This window comes from Ranitomeya variabilis, chromosome 6 (genome assembly GCF_051348905.1).
Source record: "Ranitomeya variabilis isolate aRanVar5 chromosome 6, aRanVar5.hap1, whole genome shotgun sequence".
NCBI classification, from domain to species: Eukaryota; Metazoa; Chordata; class Amphibia; order Anura; family Dendrobatidae; genus Ranitomeya; species Ranitomeya variabilis.
This window is the reverse complement of record NC_135237.1, coordinates 439,456,678-439,480,332: the sequence shown is the minus strand read 5'-3', so window position 1 is coordinate 439,480,332 and position 23,655 is coordinate 439,456,678. Positions and strand designations below refer to the sequence as shown.

The following is a 23,655-nucleotide window of genomic DNA, read 5'->3' as shown; positions in this document are numbered from 1 at the left end:
GTGGGGGAAGGAGAGGGCAATGATGGGGCTGACGGGGAGAGAGCAACGATGGGGATAGTGGAGGAGGAGAGGGCAATGATGGGGCTGACGGGGAGAGAGCAATGATGGGGATGGTGGAGGAGGAGAGGGCAATGATGGGGCTGACGGGGAGAGAGCAATGATGGGGATGGTGGAGGAGGAGAGGGCAATGATGGGGATGGTGGAGGAGGAGAGGGCAATGATCGGGCTGACGGGGAGAGAGCAATGATGGGGATGGTGGAGGAGGAGAGGGCAATGATGGGGCTGACGGGGAGAGCGCAATGATGGGGATGGTGTAGGAGGAGAGGGCAATGATGGGGCTGACGGGGGCATATGTCCTGGGGGGGGCGCCAAAATGAATTCTTGCCCCGGGTGCCAGAAACCCTAGATACACCTCTGCTCCCTGCTCTGCCGCAGAGTGTAACTGTATGGGCGTGCTGTGCATGACCATACAGTTACAGTAGCATAGCTTTGGGTGGGCCCCCTTGGAGCATGGGGTTTGGGGCCCCTTCTGCCCCCGGTAGCTACACTACTGGTGATGGTGAGTCTGTGCATTGTGGTCCGTGCTTGGACTGAATTGTACGGATGTCTGAATGAGCCCTTATAGAGCTGAATCTGCTGTAGACTGATCTTAGCAGTGTACCAGTGTATACATGTATTATATATACGTCAAACACATTAAATGTTACATCTAAACAGAAACTTTATTCAAAAGTTGACAAACGAACATTAGATTGTTTTGAAAACAAATAAAAGAAAAATAATGTTACATACAAAATGTAATTTAATATTTGTATATGGGTGAAGACAAGCAGAGACGACTACAGGTTATGTATGGGTTTGCAGTTGTTCACTGACCACTGCAGTTGTGGAGAAGGAATAGGGAGTGAGGAGCACGGCAATGGTGTAGTGGCGGTGACCGGCGTCATTAGCAGTAAATACCACCTAGGAAGGAAGCAATAAATATTCAATGTCAATGGAAAATACATACGGGTTAATATAATGTCTGCTTACCATGACAGTGAGCACAATGCAATAAATATGTTCTGTGTACTCTTACACAAGAGTATCCGCACAATTAATTAAAAGAGATCCTAGTGGCATTAGCCAAATGTGAATACTGCTGAAGCCACAGCACCCATATGACACCCCGCCATATGGTGCTGAGCGCGGAGGACTAGCGCCAGTTCAGGAGATGTATTTTTTGTTTTATTTTCTTCAATTTTCTTCAGCTTCAAGGGCCTATGTAGTGAACAAACCCTTTAATGCCCCAATGTGCTATACTGCTCATGGTGCAGTTTCTGATCATGAATAGAAGAAAAAGTAATTCCAGCTTCCATGTAGAAATGTGAAACTCATCCTTCATTACAAAAAATGCTAACAATAGCACGGCACTAGGGCTAGTACAAAGACTGCAATTGCGGACGAAACGTGTTGCCTCTTTTCTCTGGTCTTTTTTGTCAATATGTATTAGCTTTTTCAGCCCTAGTGATGTGCTGTTTTAGCAATCTTTGTAATAAAGCATAAGTTTTACATTTTTACACGGAAGCTGGAACTACTGTTTCTTCTATTCATTGTCTTGCCACGTGCGGATCAGGACAGAGTTCTATGCATCTGAACAAGTATCTTGGTGAGCTGATCTACGTACTTTATTAGTGGTTTCTGATTCATTGGGGCAACTTGAATTTCAGGGTTTTAATGGTTCGTGGCAGAAATGATTTATCTGCATGGTGTAGCATAATGTAAGTGAGTAGATTAACACCATGGTGGAAACCAGGAATGTCCGTAATATAGCGCCACTGATTTGGGTCCAATCACTAGGAGCTTCATTTAGATCTAAAGTGCTAATGATCAACTTGTGAGAACGTGGTTGATGGTTCCACTTCAGATATTATATAGACTGAGGCTAGTTACACAGCTCCAAACAATGATGCCACAAAATGCTTATTGGTTACAGTTCATATTTTTCTGCCTTGCTACACACGTGGTCAATATTGTTGGTACCCCTCGTTTAATGACAGAAAAATCCACAATGGTCACAAAAATAACTTGAATCTGACAAAAGTAATAGTAAAAAAAAAATCTATGAAAATGAACAAATGAAAGTCAGACATTGCTTTTCAACCATGCTTCCACAGAATTAAAAAAAAAAATAAAACTCATGAAATAGGCCTGGACAGAAATGATGGTACCCCTGAAAAAAATGTGACAAAAGAGACATGTTAAATCAATGTGTGTCCACTATCTGGGATCACAGGTGTCTACAATCTTGGAATCAGTGAGTGGGCCTGTATATAGGGCTACAGATACTCACTGTGCTGTTTGGTGACATGGTGTGTATCACGCTCAACATGGACCAGAGGAAGCGAAGGAAAGAGTTGTCACAGGAGATTAGAAAGAAAATTATAGATAAACATGTTAAAGGTAAAAGTTATAAGACCATCTCCAAGCAGCTTGATGTTCCTGTGACTACAGTTGCACATATAATTCAGAAATTTAAGATCCATGGGACTGTAACCAACCACCCTGGATGTGGCCGCAGGAGGAAAACTGATGACAAATCAAAGAGACGGATAATACGAATGGTAACAAAAGAGCCCAGAAAAACTTCTAAGCGGATTAAAGGTGAACTTCAAGCTTAAGGAACATCAGTGTCAGTCAGATCGCACCATCCGTCGTTGTATGAGCCACAGTGGACTTTATGAGAGACGACCAAGGAGGACACCATTGTTGAAAAAAATCATAAAAAAGCCAGACTGGAATTTGCCAAACAACATGTTGACAAGCTACAAAGCTTCCTGGAGAATGTCCTATGGACAGATGAGACAAAAATGGAACTTTTTGACAAGGCACATCAGCTCTATGTTCACAGATGGAAAAATGAAGCATATCAAGAAAAGAACACTGTCCCTACTGTGAAACATGGAGGAAGCTCTGCTATGTTCTGGGGCTGCTTTGCTGCGTCTGGCACAGGGTGTCTAGAATCTGTGCAGGGTACAAGGAAATCTCAAGACTATCAATGGATTCTAGAGAGAAATGTGCTTCCCAGTGTCCGAAAGCTTGGTCTCAGTCGCAGGTCATGTGTCTTTCAACAGGATAATGACCCAAAACACACAGCTAAAAACACACAAGAATGGCTAAGAGGAAAACATTGGACTATTCTGAAGTGGCCTTCTATGAGCCCTGACCTGAATCCTATTGAGCATCTTTGGAAAGAGCTGAAACATGCCGTCTGGAAAAGGCAACCTTCAAACACGAGACATCTGGAGCAGTTTGCTCTTGAGGAGTGGGCCAAAATACCTGTCGAGAGGTGCAGACATCTCATTGACAGTTACAGGAATCGTTGGATTGTAGTAATTGCCTCAAAAGGTTGTGCAACAAAATATTAAGTTAAGGGTACCATCATGTCTGTCCAGGCCTATTTCATGAGTTTCATTTTTTTTTAATTCTGTGGAAGCATGGTTGAAAAGCAATGTCTGACTTCATTTGTTCATTTTCATAGATTTTTTTTATTATTACTTTTGTGAGATTCAAGCTAGTTCTGTGACCATTGTGGGTTTTTCTGTCATTAAATGTGGGGTACCAACAATTTTGACCACGTGTGTAGGTGATACCAAAGTAGTAACTCTTGTCTATGGGTCCTCCAGACATATCTCAATGGCTAACTAAACAGTTTATTTTCTTCATTGTGGCCTTCAGGCCACCAATGCTTTCTGAAGAACAAGCCACTCAGCCTTCCAGCTCACCTATAAACAAAATCAGGCCAATCTCACGTCTTACAACCACCAAATATGAACCATCCTAACTCGGCACCTTGGCACCAAACGTCTCCACTCCCTATAATAAACATTGTGGTGCAGTGTTCCAGCATCACAATACATATCAGTATCAGGGCCGGACTGGCCATCGGGCAGTTCTCGCAAATGCCAGAAGGGCCGGTGCCAGTAGTGGGCTGCTGCGTGCCGACTCACCCTTCCCCCCCCAGCACAGCTGCTGCCGCATTCAACTATACCGGCGTCTATGCTGTATACTACTGTGTGGGCTCTGCTGTATACTACTATGTGGGCTCTGCTGTATACTACTATGTGGGCTCTGCTGTATGCTACTGTGTGGGCTCTGCTGTATACTACTACATGGGCTGTGCTGTATACTACTATGTGGGCTGTGCTATATACTATTGTGTGGGCTCTGCTGTATACTACTATGTGGGCTGTTCTATACACTACTATGTGGGCTCTGCTGTATACTACTATGTGGACAGTGCTGTATACTACTATGTGGACAGTGCTGTATACTACTATGTTGGTTGTGCTATATACTACTATGTAGGCAGTGCTGTATATTACTGTGTGGGCTCTGCTGTATACTACTATGTGGGCTGTGCTGTATACTACCATGTGGGCAGTGCTGCATACTACACCTGTGGGCTGTGCTGTATACTGCTACATGGGCTGTGCTGTATACTGCTACGTGGGCTGTGTTATCTGCTATGTGGGTTGTGCTATATACTACGGGGGTATATTATATTCTATGGGGGAGGCTGTCTTATACTATGGGGGGCTGTATTATATTCTATGGGGGCTACATTATACATTATGGGGAGGTGGGCTGTATTATAATATATGGGGTGGCTGCATTATACTCTGGGTGGCTGCATTATATTCTGTAGGGTGGTGGCTGCATTATACTATATGTGGGCTGCATTATACTGTATCGAGGATTATGGGGAATACGTTATACTATATGAAGAACTATGGGGTGCATTATACGATGGGAAGTGAATTGTACTAAATGGATGACTATGGCGGTGCATTATACTATATGGAGCACTCTGAGGAGTGTATTATGCTATATGGAGGACTATGAAGAGTGTATTATGCTCTATGGAGGACTGAGCAGTGTATTTTAATATATGGAGGACTATAGGGAGTGAATTATACTATATGGAGGACTGTGGTGCACATTATAATATATGGAGGACTATGGGGTGTATTTTACTAAACAAGTAAAATGCTGCATATTCAGATTATTTTTGCTGGAACAAAAATCCTTGTTCTCAGCAGCACATCGCCGGGTGTAAACTGTAGATGTGCTGCTGATAACATGATACCGTATGGTGATCTGTTAGTGATCTATTAGTGATCGTTCTGTCCCATCATTATTCCTCAGCTGGTGGAAAGAGGACGGGAAACAAGTGTTGAACAACTTCAGTATTGTTGATCAAACTAATTTAGCTGCCTGAACTCAGCGCTTGTAAATACAACCGAAATGCTTTTGTGTGATGTGCAATATGTTAGCATTTGGGGCCCCATTTTAAACTTTGCCTAGGGCCCCACTTTGCCTAAAACCGGCCCTGCCTACAAGTGTACAAATATATTATACAGTCACCATGTGACAAGTGGGCCTGTGTAACTTCAAATGCCAGGGCTGAATTTTAGTCCCAGTCCGGCCCTGATCAGTATCCTGGGTGTAAACTGGTGCTAACAAAATTTCCTGATAGGAGAAAGCTGAGAAACCAGCAGCTTCAGTGACAGGACATGGCAACTCTGGTGAGTTCCGCGGGCCGCAAGTCTAGACATCCCCGGACCACAAATTGTACAGTCAGTTTATAACACACCATAACAAAGCTTATCTATATTCATTACATTTACATATTATGTAGAAAGCAAGATCAACAGACCATCTGTTTCTTAACCAAACAATCAGTCTAAATCAGTGATAGATACAGTCCTTTTCCCATAAGGGGAGCCTAATGATGACCCTCCTTATAAATTAGGAGAAGAAAGTGGAATGGGTAAAGTAAAGTCTTAAAACGCGTTGTGTTTTTAATGCCCTAAAATCACATGCTCCTCAAGATGGACATGTGGATGGATCACCGCTGTGACTCCCATTGATCCTGAGAATGGGTTAAGAAAACCATAGTTGGAATGGAACACTGGTCACACATTTTTTGCATATGGGACTGCTGGAGACAGCTGAGTAGTACAGACATTTCAAACACATTTTCAGAATAATTGGGGGTACAAAAGGTGGGACCCAATCTTTTAGCACATATTCACAAGATATGCACCTCCTCTAGATTTTTATAATCTTATTCTTGGTCTTGGAGGTGGTTTCGGAATTACATATTGCATATAATAGTTGACTTTTAGGCCCAGATTCATCAAGAAGCTTTTGTCAGTTTCCTGAACAAAAACTCCTTTAAATTTTGCTATTTTTTTTAGCAACTTGTTTACATTGTTTGTTTACATTAATATTGTTATTACGTATATTAAATACTTACATCTACATATTCATGAAACGGTGAAAGCCCAACCTTGCTCCAAAAACGCTTGGTTGCAAGTTCCAATTTATAAACGCCTTCAACAAAATTTTCTTCACTGACGAGATTATGGATTTCTCCTTCTTCAGATGTTACTCTTATAACATAGACATAATTATATTGTTATCATGTTTCCAATATTGTTATCATGTTTACCGAGCGCCACATAACTAGATGTTAGGTAATTCTAGCATTATAAAAATCTAAAAAAAAAGTGTTTCTATGCATATACATTGGTTAGTCACTTTAGCCCCACACCACAAGACACAGCAATTTACATTTCTAATTTTCAATTCAAGGAACTTGGCGAACTGGAGAAGTGTATTCTAAATATATGAAGGGAGTCACCAACCTATAATCGGGGCAAAGCTATGATGGGTGCAGAATAGCAGGCCAAATGTGACTGCTATCTCTTCATCCGTCATAGCTTTGTCACAGTGTTATAAAAGGCAAATAGTTGGTGAGGGAATAACTGACTTTTAAAATATTATTGACAAGTAAAATAGCAACCAGGTGGGGGGGAGGGCCAAGAGGGAGTGAGGCAACCAGGTTTGACGGGCCAAGGGGGAGTGACAAGGTGCCATCATGATGGGTCTCTGATGCCCTGTGTGTGCCCTGGCATGATGACATCACCACTTCACTCCACCCACACTGGGACACTGTGCTGGTGGTCTTTCCAGGGTCTGTGTTTTTTTATGAGTCAGTACTTCAAAGAGGCTGTGGTGGGTGCTGTTGGGGCTTCATACCGTGTAGGATGCTGTGGGGGCATTGTGCTGGGGAGTTGTGGGAGATTTGTACCGTACTTTTGCCTTATACTGTATAGGAGTGCTGGTGGGTGCATCAACTGTGTGAAAGAGGGTCGTGGGGCATCATACTGTGTGTATGGGTCTGTGTTATCCTGAGCGGGTGGAACCCCGCAGTTTCAGAGACTGTATACCATTTTGTTTTGTTCTTCCTGTTTTGCCCGAAGGGCCTTGTTTATGTTCACTTCACATCGGGTTTATGCCACATGTATAATAAATCAGCGGAAGATTTAAAGAAACAGTATACCTGTGTCTACCTCCGTGTGCAGACGAGTGAGACGATCTACCACACAATGTATAACAAGAAAGCTTTATCGTACTGAGGTCGTGGCACAATTATAATGGATGACAAGGTAGCAGGCCAAGTACGACTGCTACCTCTGCACCCATTATAGCTCTATCACAGTGTTATAAATTACACATGTTATGGGAGGACATCTAAGTCTTACAATATTGTTGACAACCTTAATAAAATCATCAATAATGTAGCTACTAAGTATGGGGTGTGAGAAGTAGTGACATTGTGATGTCATCATGCTAGGACTCTGATGTCCTGTGCGTGCCCTGGCGCAATGACTGTGCTGTTGGACTCTCTGGGATCTATGATGCATAATACTGTGTGTAGGGTGCTGTGAAGGCATCATACTGTGTGAGGGGGACTATTGGGGCTTCCTACTGTGAGTAGAATGCTGAGGGTGCATTGCACTGTATAGGGGAGCTTCATATTGTGTATAGAGGGGGGCATTATACTGTGTGAGGGTGCTGGTAGGTACTTAAACTGTGCAGAGGGTTTTGGAGTCATCGTATTATGTGTGGGAGGCCATTATACTGTGTAGGGGGCTTTAAGGGATATAATTGTTTGTGAGGAGCTGTGTGTATACAGTATGTGATTTTTATTTTATTATTAAAGGGAATCTATCACCTCATATTTCGTATAAAAACTGCGGCCACCGCCATCAGGGTCTTATGTACAGCATTCTGTAATGCTGTAGATAAGCCCTCGATGTAACCTGAAAGCTAAGAAAAACAAGTTGATTATACTCACCCAGGGGCGGTCCCGGTGCAGTCCGGTCCGATGGGCGTCGCAGGTCCGGGTCCAGGACCTCCCATCTTCATACCATGACGTCCTCTTCTTTGCTTCCTGCCGTGGCTCTTGCACAGGCGTACTTTATCTCCCTGTTGAGGGCAGATCAAAGTACTGCAGTGCGCAGGCGCCGGGAAAAGTCAGAGAGGCCCGGCGCCTGTGCACTGCAGTACTTTGCTCTGCCCTCAACAGGGCAGATAAATTACGCCTGCGCAGGAGCCACGGCAGGAAGCAAAGAAGAGGATGTGATCATATGAAGATGGGAGGCGCCAGACCCAGACCTGCGACGCCCATCGTACTGGACCACACCGGGACCGCCCCTGGGTGAGTATAATCTAACTTGTTTTTCTTAGCTTTCAGGTTACATCGGGTGCTTACGTACAGCATTACAGAATGCTGTACATAAGCCTCTGATGGCGGTGGCCGCAGTTTATATACGAAATATGAGGTGACAGATTCCCTTTAATAATTTTTCAGTGTATTAAATACTTTTACTGTGGGGAAACTCAGGGGACATTATTAGTATATGTTAGGGGGCTTAGAGGACATTATTATTGTATGTCGGGAGACACAGATGCTAGTACTGTATGTGGGAGCAACTCGGGGCCTTTTTACTGTACATGGGGGAACTCGGGACATTATTACTAAATGTGCAGGAACGTCAGACCTTATTATAGTATGTTGAAGACTCAAGAAGGCCTTATTACTTTTGTTGAAGCACTCAGGGTACTACTACTATTATTAGTTTTACCTTGAATGGCAGTCACAGACGGCATTCATATTTTTTAGAGGACAATGTTACCATCTATAGAGCACTAGGTGGCATTTTACTATGTAAGTGGCACGGTGGTGGGCATTATTATGCTGGACAGCAAGAGGTACACAAATACCATGCCAAACAGCAGCTCCAGTACTAGGAACAAATACAGCAGTAGACAGCTCAGCATTGGCATGTCAGTTGAATGGGGGGTTTGTGCAGTTTGGGAATAGCTATAAATGTGAGAAGTCAAGTGTGTCTTTATTGTAAACTCTCCAGACGAGTCTGGAAGAAGTCTTCATGGCCGTCTGGGCCGGATGGAAAAGATGGTAAAAGTGAACTACTCTATCAGAAAGAATGTCAATTGCAAGCCACTATCTACAACTGTACTGTAAGCTTTTAATACGTTCTTCAGAACTGCTATATACCACAACATGGTCACTATATGGTGGTAATATTGGTTTCGATTTTTGTATAGTAATTTAATTTCGGTAAAAGCATGGTCATCTGCTGCGGGTCCCTATATCCTATGATTAGAGTGTGCCACCATAGTCACATAGTCATAATCATGGTTACGTGCTTAGTTGCCCACTCATATGTGTTTTGTTCTCCTCTGTGCTGATCCCTTAGCTACTCCTCTGAGAATAATGGTTGTCATTACATAAAAACAGTTGTGATGGTTGAACAGAATTTGTAATAGAGGAAAAGGATAGAAATAATTTAGCTTTTGAGTAAAAGTTGCTGCACTTATCTACCTTGTAGAAAGCAGATCCCAGCTTTTATCCTCCTTCTGCCTGTGAACCTTGACGCTTAGTTTAGCAGCTGGAATTCCTCTTACAGCATCCAGAACTTTTATCATTAGTGCACACTTAGAATAAGTGTCATCTTGCGCACCATGCACCTTAAAATGAGAAGAAGAAATGTAAACTTATGGCTACAAAAGGTCTATTAGAACTTAAAAGGAATCTGTCACCAGGATTTTTCTACCCCATCTGAGGGGAACATGAAGTAGGGGTAGACGACATGATTCCAGCACTGGACTGCTTGCTGCAGTTTTGTTAAAATCATAGTTTTATTTCCTGCAAATCTAAAAGATTTCTGAATACTGACTGCTCTCTGTGAACACCGTACATACAGAGAGAGCTGCAAGTCTGTGGTGGAACACAGAGCTCATGAGTATGGAGGACCACTGTCCTTTGGAAGTACATTGAGCTGTTGGTTGGGTTTTTGCTAAAGGAAAAAAAAATCTCTTTAAATCTTCTTCCTTAGAGAGTGTGAATGAGCTGAGTGTGACCGAAGCGTAAAGGTACCGTCACACTAAACGATATCGCTAGCGATCCGTGACGTTGCAGCGTCCTCGCTAGCGATATCGTTTAGTTTGACACGCAGCAGCGATCAGGATCCTGCTGTGATGTCGCTGGTCGCTGAATAAAGTCCAGAACTTTATTTGGTCGTCCGATCGCCGTGTATCGTTGTGTTTGACACCAAAAGCAACGATACCAGCGATGTTTTACACTGGTAACCAGGGTAAACATCGGGTTACTAAGCGCAGGGCCGCGCTTAGTAACCCGATGTTTACCCTGGTTACCAGCGTAAAAGTAAAAAAAACAAACAGTACATGCTCACCTGCGCGTCTCCCAGCGTCTGCTTCCTGCTCTGACTGAGATCCGGCCCTAAAGAGAAAGTGAAAGCACAGCGGTGACGTCACCGCTGTGCTGTTAGGGCCGGAGCTCAGTCAGTGTCAGGAAGCAGACGCTGGGAGACGCGCAGGTGAGCATGTACTGTTTGTTTTTTTTACTTTTAAGCTGGTAACCAGGGTAAACATCGGGTTACTAAGCGCGGCCCTGCGCTTAGCAACCCGATGTTTACCCTGGTTACCCGGGACCTCGGCATCGTTGGTCGCTGGAGAGCGGTCTGTGTGACAGCTCTCCAGCGATCAAACAGCGACGCTGCAGCGATCGACATCGTTGTCGCTATCGCTGCAGCGTCGCTTAATGTGACGGTACCTTAAGTGCGAACGGAAGTAAGTGTGTGACTTGTGATTCGGTGAAGCAGTATTTGGGAATCCTGCAGAAAATACCTGTGTGAATTGCTGTGAGTTGCTGTTTAGCTACCTGCTTAATTTTATTGGGCTTTCTTAACCTATTTTTCTCTATACAGGTTTTCAGTCTCTTATTTTACTGTGTGTGTTTAAGAGATAACTACATGGCACTTAAATCCTGAGGTGTAGCTATTCTCACAAGGGGTTAATTAAGGGTGCAGGGTTCATAATTAAGGGTTAATAAGTGGCAGCTGGTTGGGGGTTTCGGTCCTTTGGAAGTGCACCGAGCTGTTGGTTGGGTTGGTGCTAGAGAAAAAATAAAAAAATCTCTTTAAATCATTTTCCTTAGCGAGTGTGACCGGAGCGTAAGTGCAAATGGAAGTTAGGCTTCTTTCACACTTCAGTTTTTTGGCGTCAGTCACTTCCGACATAATGACGGATCGACGGATCCGTCACAATAGTTGAAAAAACGGATGTAACGGATCCGTTTTTTTGATGGATCCGTTACTCGGGGGTTGTATATACTTTTTGGAGCATGCGCAATTGAAAAAAATTGAAAAAACGGATTGGGGCAACGGATCCGCCGAAATGACGGTCGCGACGGATCCGTCGCCCATAGGTGGCCATTCTATGAAATGACGGACGCGACGGATCCGTCGCGATCCGCCATTTCAACGCAGACAAAAAACGTTGCAATGACCGTCAATGTCTAGATGACGTCCGCCAAATTTTGACGGATCCGTTGCATGACGGATGGAACGGACGACCATCCGTCACAATCCGTCGCTAATGCAAGTCTATGGGGAAAAAAACGGATCCGTTTTTTGAGGAAAATGGCGGATTTAGACTGACGCCAAACAACTGAAGTGTGAAAGAGGCCTAAGAGTGTGACTTGTGATTCAGTGACTTTACATTCAGGGAGTTTACAAGAGAGGAATTACCGAATTGCTTTTTGCATTTTATTAATACTCTGCATTTCTTTTTACTTAACTTTCCTTCGTGGTGCAATCCCCATTAGGAAATGAGCTCCATAATTGACAATGCCATCCAGTGTACATCTTGCCACATGTATGCGATCCTTGAATAGCCGGTCGAGGGTGCATACTGCTGTGCGAGATGTGAGCACGTTGTGCATTTGGAAATGTGCAGCTGGCAGCACTGAGATTCATAGACAATATGGAGATGAGTCTTCTGCTCACTGAGCAGACGATCAATGGGTTAGATGAGGGGGGGATGGTAGGATTGAGCTGCAGGACAGTGGAGCAGCAAGCTGGGTGACAGAAAGTGGGGTAGAGGGAAGAGTGCCAGGGAGGCTAGTCCTGATCACCCCAATAAGTTTGCTGAGTTGGCAGATGAGGGTGGTGCCAGTACAGGGGTAGCACTGCTGCAGCAAGGCATATCCTCTGAAAGAGGAGTGTTTGCTCTAGTAAGAGGGGAAATAGGAGAGTAGGACAGGCCAGACACGTGCTGGTAGTGGGGGACTCAATTATTAGGGGAATAGATAGGGCAATCTGTCACAAAGACAGGGATCATCGAACGGTGTGCTGCCTACCTGGCGCTCGAGTCCGACACATCGCTGATCAGGTCGACAGACTACTGAGAGGGGCTGGTGAGGCCCCAGCGGTCATGGTGCACATTGGCACAAATGACGAAGTTAGAGGTAGGTGGAAGGTCCTTAAAAACGATTTCAGGGAATTAGGCTGCAAGCTTAAAGCAAGAACCTCCAAGGTGGAATTTTCCGAAATATTGCCTGTACCACGTGCCACGCCAGAGAGGCAACGGGAGATTAGGGAGATAAATAAGTGGCTCAGGAATTGGTGTAAAAAGGAGGAGTTTGGGTTCCTGGAGAACTGGGCCGACTTGTCAGTTGGCTACAGGTTCTACGCTAGGGATGGGCTGCACCTCAATGGGGAAGGTGCAGCTGTGCTGGGGGAGAAAATGGCTAGAAGGTTGGAGTGTTTAAACTAGGGATGGGGGAGGGTATACATTTTATAGGAGGAGAAGATAGAGCAACTATGAGAGACACTTACCTTTCACAACTGGTTCAGGACCCAACAAGAAGGGGGGCACTGCTAGACCTAATATTAACCAACAGGCCAGACCGCATATCAAATATAAGGGTTGGGGGTCACTTGGGTAATAGTGATCACAAAATAATAAGTTTTCATGTATCCTTTAATAAGATGTGTAATAGAGGGGTTAGAAGGACACTAAACTTTAGGAACGTAAATTTCGAACGGTTGAGAGATGATCGTAGTGCAATAAACTGGGATGATATCCTGAGACATAAAAGTACACAAAGAAAATGGGAGACGATTATTAGCATTCTGAATGGGACCTGTGCACAATATACAGTGGGTATGGAAAGTATTCAGACGCCTTAAAAATTTTCACTGTTTGTTTCATTGCAGTCATTTGGTAAATTCAAAAAAGTTCATTTTTTTCTCATTAGTGTACAATCTGCACCCCATCTAGACTGAAAAAAAACAGAAATGTATAATTTTTTGCAAATGTATTAAAAAGGAAAAACTGAAATATCACATGGTCATAAGTATTTAGACCCTTTGCTCAGACACTCATATTTAAGTCACATGCTGTCCATTTCCTTGTGATCCTCCTTGAGATGATTCTCCTTCATTGGAGTCCAGCTGTGTTTAATTAAACTGATAAGACAGTGCATGTCAGACCAAATGAGAATCATGAGGTCATGAATCATGGGGGTGTTTTTCAGCTGCAGGGACAGGACAACTGGTTGCCATTGAAGGAAACATTAATGCAGCCAAGTACAGAGATATCCTGGATGAAAACCTATTCCAGAGTGCTCTGAACCTCAGACTTGGCCGAAGGTTCATTTTCCAACAAGACAATGACCCTAAACACACAGCTAAAATAACAAAGGAGTGGCTTCAGAACAACTCTGTGACCATTCTTGACTGGCCCAGCCAGAGCCCTGACCTAAACCCAATTGAGCATCTCTGGAGAGACCTGAAAATGGCTGTCCTCCAACCTTCACCATTCAACCTGACGGAACTGGAGAGGATCTACAAGGAAGAATGGCAGAGGATCCTCAAATCCAGGTGTGAAAAACTTGTTGCATCATTCCCAAGAAGACTCGAGTCATCATGGCTGTACTAGCTCAGCAGGGTGCTTCTACTCAATACTGAGCAAAGGGTCTGAATACTTATGACCATGTGAAATTTCAGTGTTTCTTTTTCAATAAATTTGCCAAAATTTCTACATTTCTGTTTTTTTCATTCAAGATGGGGTGCAGAGTGTACATTAATGAGAAAAAAAAGAACTTTTTGAATTTACCAAATGACTGCAATGAAACAAAGAGTGAAAAATTTAAAGGGGTCTAACTACTTTCTGTACCCACTGTATACCCTATGGAAATAAACATAGAAATAGGAAGAAACCACTATGGCTAAATAGAGTTGTAAGGGGTGCAATAAGTGACTAAAAGAAAGCATTTAGAGTATTAAAGCAAGTAGGTAGTGATGAGGCATTAAATAAATACAGAAAATTAAATAAATTCTGTAAAAAGCAAATCAAGGCAGAAAAGATTGAGACAGAGACTCATTGCCAGAGAAAGTAAAAATAATCGCAAAATATCTGGGTGAAATGGTGGATGAGGAAAAAGCCAATATGCTAAATTACTTTTTGTCAACAGTATTTACACAAGAAAATCCCATGACGGACAACATGATCAGTGATAACAAAAATTCCCCATTAAATGTCACCTGCCTAACCCAGCAGCATCTACAAATCACTAAAGTTGACAAAGCCCCGGGCCCGGATGGGATATCGCCCCGAGTACTACAGGAATTAAGTACTGTCATAGATAGACCATTATTTTTAATCTTAAAGACTCCATAATAACAGGGTCTGTACCACAGGACTGGCGTATAGCAAATATTCAAAAAGGGGACGAAAACTGAACTTGGAAATTATAGGCCAGTAAGCTTAACCTCTACTGTGGGTAAAATCCTGGAGGGTTTTCTAAGAGATGCTATACTGGAGTATCTGAAGAGGAATAACCTCATGACCCAGTATCAGCACGGGTTTACTAGGGACCGTTCATGTCAGACTAATCTGATAAGCTTCTATGAAGAGGTAAGTTCCGGACTGGACCAAGGACCTAGGAAATACAGTGGATGTGGTGCATATGGACTTTTCAAAAGCTTTTGATACAGTGCCACACAAAAGGTTGATACATAACATGAGAATAATGGGGATAGGGGAAAATATGTGTAAGTGGGTTAAGAGCTGGCTCAGGGATATGAAACAAAGGGTGGTTATTAATGGAGCACACTCAGACTGGGTCACAGTTAACAGTGGGGTACCACAGGGGTCAGTATTAGACCCACTTCTTTTTAACATCTCTGGACCAGATATCACCTCCCTACTAACCAGAACCCCACAATGTCTGTCTGCTATGTCATCCTTCTTCTCCGCTAGATTTCTAAAACATAATATCGACAAAACAGAATTCATCATTTTTCCCAACTTACTCGACCCCCCCCAACGGACCTATCCATTAAAGTAAATGGCTGCCCTCTCTCCCCAGTCCCATAAGCTCGCTTTCTCGGGGTAATCCTTGACACTGATGTCTCCTTCCTGCCGACTTCAACTCAAAAATATTTCACGGATCCGTACATTCCTCAACCAAGAATCTGCAAAAACCCTAGTCCATGCCCTCATCATCTCCCGCCTTGAGTACTGCAACCTCCTGCTCTGTGGCCTCCCCTTTAACACTCTCGCACCCCTCCAATCTATTCTAAACTCTGCTGCCCGACTAATCCAAGAGCGACCAAGGTTATTAGAGTACTGGGGGGTCTGCAATACCAAGGCTAAGGGGTGATCTGATCATGAGGGGACAGTACAAAGACCTTTCTGATGATCTTTTTACTCTTAGACCTGAGACGGGGACAAGGGGGCATCCTCTACGTCTGGAGGAAAGAAGGTTTAATCATAATAACAGATGCAGATTCTATACTGTAAGAGCAGTGAGACTATGGAAGTCTCTGCGGTATGATGTTGTAATGAGTGATTCATTACTAAAATTTAAGAGGGGACTGGATGCCTTTCTTGAAAAGTATAATGTTACTGGGTATATACACTAGATTCCTTGATAGGGTGTTTTCCAGGGAACTAGTCTGATTGCTGTTATTATTGTTGTGGAGTCGAGAAGGAATTTTTTTCCCCAATGTGGCGCTTACTGTTTGCCACATGGTTTTTTTTTGCCTTGCTCTGGATCAACATGTTAGGGCATGTTAGGTTAGGCTATGGGTTGAACTAGATGAACTTAAAGTCTTCCTTCAACCTTAAAAACGATGTTACTATGTATGTTACATGGCAATAGGTGTACTAGTCTTCTAGTGATAATCAATGCATGACACACTGATGGTAAAAACGGACACATAGACCGTATACTGATGACACACTGATGGTAAAAACACATATATGGACTATACACTGATGACACACTGATGGTAAAAACGGATACATGAACCGAACACTGATGACACACTGATGGTAAAAACGGACACATGGAAAGTACACTGATGGTAAAATCGGGCACACTGACCAAACACTCATGATACACTGATCCTAAACATTGATGACACTGATACCATTTTGTCATGATCGTGTTTAAACCCAGACGTGTGAATGAGTCCTAACTAATATATGAATTTTTTTTTAAATTGGAGACTTTTAAATTATCTGTGATGACCATACATAGGGCAATGTTTTGGTCCAAAAGAGCATGTCACTCTGCTTTCTCTGCAAAGATTCATGAATAGATTGGCATCCGGCCATACTAGGATTCATTTGAATGTAGCATTTGAGACAAAAAATTCATATTTACAGACATTGGCAGAATTGACTATATAAATTGTGCTAAAATACTGGAGTGCATGACATAATGACAGAGAGTTACATACACAGGGACCGTATGGTGGAAATCAGAGTCCATAGGTTCTGTCATGCCGTAATATGGTGCATGGCATGATTAAATTCAAGACATACAAGTGCTTCTCACTAAATTAAAATATCAAAAAGTTAATTTACTTCAGTTCTTCAATACAAAAAGTGAAACTCATAGTATATAGAGTCATTGTAAACAGAATGATCTATTTCAAGTGTTTACTTCGGTTAATGTTGATGATTATGGCTTACAGCCAATAAAAGCCCAAAAGTCATTATCTCAGTAATTAAAATAATTAGGAAAAACACCTGCAAATGCTCCCTAAGCATTCAAAAAAGTCTCTTAGGGTATGTTTCAATGGTCAGTAAACACTGCGGCTTTGACACTGCGTTTATCCGCAGTGTCAAACCCGCAGCGGCCAGATGTTACAGCATAGTGGAGATGGGATTTCTTCAAATCCCATCTCCTATGCATGTAGGGAGACCTGCAGCTTCCCTGCATAGACGCATATGCAGACCGTCTTTCTAGACCACAGCATGTCAATTTATAATGCAGAGATGCTCCGTCTCTACAAGATAAATATTACCGTCCAATGAATAGGACGCGGTGATTCCGCATGGTTCAATGAACACATGCGTAATCACCGGAGTTCAAAAGCTGGCAGTGCTTTAGACGGAGCGGACAGGTGCTGCGTCCAAAGTGCTGCTGGTTTCTTCCTGTGGAAACATACTGTTTCAGTAGGCTCCACAATCGTGGGGAAGACTGCTGACTTGACAGATGTCCAGATGGCAGTTTTTGACACACTCCACAAGGAGGGTAAGCCACAAAAGGTCATTGCTAAAGAAGCTGGCTGTTCACAGAGGGCTGTATCCAAGCATATTAATGGAAAGTTGAGTGGAAGGAAAAAGTGTGGTAGAAAAAGATGCACAAGCAACCGGGATAACTACAGCCTTGAAAGGATTAAGAAAAGGTGATTCAAAAATTTTGGGGATATTCACAAGGAGTGGACTGCTGCTGGAGTCATTGCTTCAAGAGCCATCACACACAGACATATCCAGGACATGGGCTACAAGTGTCACATTCCTTGTATCAAGCCACTCTTGACCAATAGACAATGCCAGAAGCGTCTTAACTGGGCCAAGGAGAAAAAGAACTGGACCGTTGCTCAGTGGTCCAAGGAGTTGTTTTCAGATGAATGTAAATTTTGCATTTCATTTGAAAATCAAGGTCCCAGAGTCTGGAGGAAGATTTGAGAGGCACACAATCCAAGCTGCTTGAGGTCTAGTGTGAAATTTCCACATTCAGTGTTGGTTTGTGGAGCCACGTCATCTGCTGGTGTTGGTCCACTGTGTTTTATTAAGACCAAAGTCAACGCAGCCGTCTACCAGGAAATGTTAGAGCACTTCATGCTTCGTTCCACAGACAAGCTTTTTGGAGATGGAAATTTAATTTTCCAGCAGGACTTGGCACCTGTCCACACTGCCAAAAGTACCAACACCTGGTTTAAAAACAGCAGTATTACTGCGCATGATTGGCCAGCAAACTCACCCGACCTTAACCCCATAGAGAATCTATGGGGTATTGTCAAGAAAAAGATGAGAGACACCAGAACCAACAATACAGACGAGCTGAAGGCTGCTATCAAAGCAACCTGGGCTTCCATAACACCTCAGCAGTGCCACAGACTGATCGCCTTTATTCCATGCCGCATTGATGCAGTAATTGATGCAAAAAGAGCCTCGACCAAGTATTGAGTGCATTTACTGAACATACATTTGAGTAGGCCAACATTTCAGGTTTTAAAATCATGTTTCAAGCTGGGGTTATAAAGTATTCTAATTTACTGAGATAATGACTTTTCGGTATTCATTGGCTGTAAGCTATAATCATCAACATTAACAGAAATAAAAACCTGAAATAGATCACTCTGTTTGTAATGACCCTATTTAATATACGAGTTTCACTTTTTGTATTAAAGAACTGAAATAAATTAACTTTTTGATCATATTCTAATTTAGAGAGAAGTACTTGTACATAGGTACAATATGGATCCACAAATTTGTTTCAATACTGTATTATCAGTACAGCTTGGATTTGTAATAGAGACTTGTGCACAAAACCTTAGGAAAATCTAACATTTTACAAAAATATCTTGCTTATACAGTGGGTATGGAAAGTATTCAGACCCCTTTAAATGTTTAACTCTTTGTTTCATTGCAGCCATTTGGTAAATTCAAAAAAGTTCATTTTTTTTCTCATTAATGTACATTCTGCACCCCATCTTGACTGAAAAAACAGAAATGTAGAAATTTTTGCAAATGTATTAAAAAAGAAAATCTGAAATATCACATGGTCATAAGTATTCAGACCCTTTGCTCAGTATTGAGTAGAAGCACCCTTTTGAGCTAGTACAGCCATGAGTCTTCTTGGGAATGATGCAACAAGTGTCTCACACCTGGATTTGAGGATCCTCTGCCATTCTTCCTTGCAGATCCTCTCCAGTTCCGTCAGGTTGAATGGTGAAGGTTGGTGGACAGCCATTTTCAGGTCTCTCCAGAGATGCTCATTTGGGTTTAGGAGTCAGGGCTCTGGCTGGGCCAGTTAAGAATGGTCACAGAATTGTTCTGAAGCCACTCCTTATTTTAGCTGTGTGCTTAGGGTCATTGTCTTGTTGGAAGGTGAACCTTCAGCCAAGTCTGAGGTCCAGAACACTCTGGAAGAGGTTTTCATCCAGGATATCTCTGTAATTGGCCACATTCATGTTTCCTTCGATGACAACTAGTTGACCTGTCCCTGCAGCTGGAAAACACCCCCATAGCATGATGTTTCCACCACCATGTTTCACTGTTGGGATTGAATTGGGCAGGCAATAAGCAGTGCCTGTTTTTCTCCACACATACCGCTAAGAATTATCACCAAAAAGGTCTATCTTCGTCTCATCAGACCAGAGAATCTTATTTCTCAGAGTCTGGGAGTCCTTTATGTGTTTTTTAGCAAACTCTATGCGGGCTTTCATATTTCTTGCACTGAGCAGAGGCTTCTGTCGGGCCATTCTGCCATAAAGGCCCAACTGGTGGAGGGCTGCAGTGATAGTTGACTTTGTGGAACTTTCTCCCATCTCCCTACTACATCTCTGTAGCTCAGCCACAGTGATTCGTGGGGTTGTTCTTTACCTCTCTCACCATGGCTCTTCTCTCACGATTGCTCAGTTTGGTTGGCTGGCCTGGTCTAGGAAGACTTCTGGTGGTTCCAAACTTCTTCCATTTAAGGATTATGGAGGCCACTGTGGTTTTCGGAACCTTGAGTACAGCAGAAATTCTTTTGTAACCTTGGCCAGTTGTGTGCCTTGCCACAATACTGTCTCTGAGCTCCTTGGCCAGTTCCTTTGACCTCATGATTCTCATTTGGTCTGACATGCACTGTGAGCTGTGAGGTCTTATATAGACAGGTGTTTGCCTTTCCAAATCAAGTCCTATCAGTTTAATTAAACACAGCTGGGCTCCAATGAAGGAGTAAAACTATCAAGTAAATGACAGAACAATTACACCGTTGTCTATAACAGTGTCATATTGTTTATGAGATTGTATACAAATACAATGTACTTTTTGTATATAAAAAAAACATTAGTTAAACAGCTTCAGAAGGGAATAGTAAGGCTATGTTCACACATTGCGTTTTTGCTGGTTTTTTATGCAAATTAAAGGTTGGTTTTTACAGTACCAGCAAAAGCTATGAGATTTAAGAAATATCATACACACAGTTTTTTCTTAACTGAACTGGAAAACAGCTGCTTTTTCTAAAACTGCAGCATATCACTTCTTTCAGCGTTTTTGCAGCATTTTTTTCACCCATAGAAAGCAATGAGTAAGTGCAAAAAAAAATTGCCATCAGTTTTTTAGTGAAATCGCAGGTACAGCAGGATGTGAAACCCATTTATTTTTGTTATTTTCTCAAGTTTATCAAAAATGTTGTGGAGTTCTGAAATTAATAATGTGCTAAAGTAAACTAAGCCTGAGCTAATCAATATCCATACAATGTGCAAAAGTAAACATTGCCCGTCCAATTTCTGAACTAGAACAATACCTGACCAACTCAATGGACCTGACCAATGTGTGAAAGTAAACAAAATGCTCTGCTAATGTCTTAAGTAAACTATTCCCGCCAATTCAATTCCCTGCGCTGTTGATACATTTATAATTGTGTATATTTTCATGAACTCATATGAACTTTTTGCTCAGAATAATCATTTTTTTCAGACATAAAAATCTTTTTCCACTAATTTGATGAAATTGCCATTTTTTCCAAAAATGTTTTATGGCGTCACATAAGTCTTGCATTAGTGGCCTACCACTTTGCATTGTTCGTGCTTGCATGGTGGAAGCAAAGCTGAACTTTGGAAAAAACTTTGAAAAAAACTCAACTTTTTTATTGCCAAGAGATCAGGTTTTGGCTGTAGAAAAGAAAAGTAGCAGAAAACAATGTATGAACATAGCCAAAAAATGTTTGTGTTAAATGTGTCTCATTCATTCCAAAGAATTATAGAGTGAGAATAATAAATGGCGCAGTAAACAATCAAAAACTTATAATATAATTAATAGATGCCCACTCTATAGCAATGCACTACAGACTACTGCACTTGCATGTTTTAGGCAAATGAATCAAAATCAAGTCCTAAAATTCACATATTAATATGTACCAAACACACGAGATTCAGCATTAGGCTTCATTCACATGGGCGTAATGGTGCCTATTATTAACTGTCCATATTCTGAATATAACATCAAGACCGCCGTGACTTTTTTCTCCTTTTTTGGGCGCTATAAGATCTATGTGGTGCTCATGTGTTGCATTCAGAATACGAAGAGTTAAATGAAGATAACCATATACCAGTCTACTGTAGAAGTATATGGCACTCCCTAGTTCCGACCCATTGTCAAACAAGCAATCAAAATAGCTGTCAACGTTTCAGCCTTAAAACTGGACCTTTATCAGAACTGTACAAAATTTACACTAATATGTGATGACCATATACATATATATTTACGTATCATACAAAATTGTCACCTGAACTAACAAGTGATTAATACATCCGTTTATGTGTCGCTTTTTCTTCATTTTGAAAAAACAAGAATTTTTCTGTATATTATTCATATCAAGAACATAATTTGTAACGTTAAATTGTTTCACTCACTGCAATTTGAGGGCCAAGTTTCTTGCTTGCATATACCAGTCTAGTTCTGACTATTCATAAGGTAAAGTGAGTGTCTTGAGAACCTTCTTGGGTTTTTTTTAATATCTGGAGACGTTTTAGTGTTTTGTTTTTGCAAATATGATATTTTCTGTGGCATAATTTGCTAAATCTTTCTCAATATTTTCTGATATTATAGAACTTAAAATTCTAACATTACTGTAGATTCAAGTGTATGGTCCTCAGCATATAAGTCCAAACATACATACTTAAGCTACAGAAGCAAGGACTGGGGGAAACTATTTGCAGATGGGTAAGGAATTGGTTAAATGACAGGAAACAGTCATCAAAAATGGGATGTTCTCTAAATGGTATAAAGTCAGCAGTGGTGACCGCAGGGATCTGTGCTAGGACCAACTATTTTTAACCTCTTTATTAATGACCTTGTGGATGGGATTGGGAGTAAAATGTCAGTCTTTGCTGACGACATCAAACTATGTAGGATAAGAAAATCTGACCTTGATAGTACAGATGTCTGAATGGGCAAACACTTGGCAAATTTAATGTAGATAAATGTAGAGTAATGCACCTAGGACGGAGTAATCCTATTGCTGTATATACATTAAATGGAAGCATACCTGGGACTATGGAACAGGAGAAGGACTCATAAGTAAGCTGAGCAGCAGTACTCAATGTCAAGCAGCAGCCTCAAAAGCAAACAAAATTTTAGGGTGTATAAAAAGAGATAAAATCTTGCAATCCCAATGTATTGTCACCCCTTTATAAATCATTTGTGATGCCACATCTAGAATATGGGATCCAGTTTTGGTCTCCAAATTTTATAAAGTATATATAGAAGTTAAAGTCAGTTCAAAGGCGGCAACTAGATTATTACAAGGGATGTAAGGCCTCTCATATGATGACAGGTTGAGAAAGTTGGGCTTGTTTAGCTTAGAAACAAAACGCCTCAGATGAGATCTCATTTACATGTATAAATATATATGTGGCCAGTACAAAACACTGGCACATGACTTATTCCTTCTAAAGACCATACTGAGGACCAGGAGGCACTCATTACGGGTGAAAGAAAGACAATTCCGGCAGATAAATAGGAAAGGGTTCTTTACAGTTAGAGAAGTCAGAATGTGGAATGCCCGACCACAAGAGGTAGTAATGGCAGACACTATAAGAGCTTTTAAAAAAGGGCTGGATGATTTCCTCTACACACATAACATTGGGGGTTACAGTTTAATTTAGTGACAAAATGTACAATTGGTGGAGAAAGGTTGAACTTGTTGGACCGAGGTCTTTTTTCAACCTACGTAACTATGTAACATACAAATGTGATTCACTTACCCATTTGACTGTATCACAAAAAACAAGAACAGCAGTCAATACAGCAAGGACTTTAAAACAAGTCATCTTCTCAGATATCAATGTAAACCAGGATGGTGACTGTGCGGTGAAATCCAGAATAGCCTATATACAAGCTAACCTGCTGATTCAGATATTG

The 23,655-nt window shown here is 41.9% G+C and overlaps 1 protein-coding gene across 1 annotated transcript; it reads right to left on the bottom strand.

The window, feature by feature from the left end:
- Nucleotides 1-703: 703 nt before the first annotated feature.
- Nucleotides 704-23,655, bottom strand: TTR (transthyretin). The gene is made up of 4 exons (XM_077267707.1): nt 23,499-23,655; nt 9,740-9,885; nt 6,302-6,437; nt 704-963 (listed from the first exon to the last, which is right to left on the bottom strand). The coding sequence occupies exons 1-4, from the start codon at nt 23,562-23,564 to the stop codon at nt 847-849; spliced, it is 465 nt and encodes a 154-aa protein (XP_077123822.1). The 5' UTR covers nt 23,565-23,655; the 3' UTR covers nt 704-846.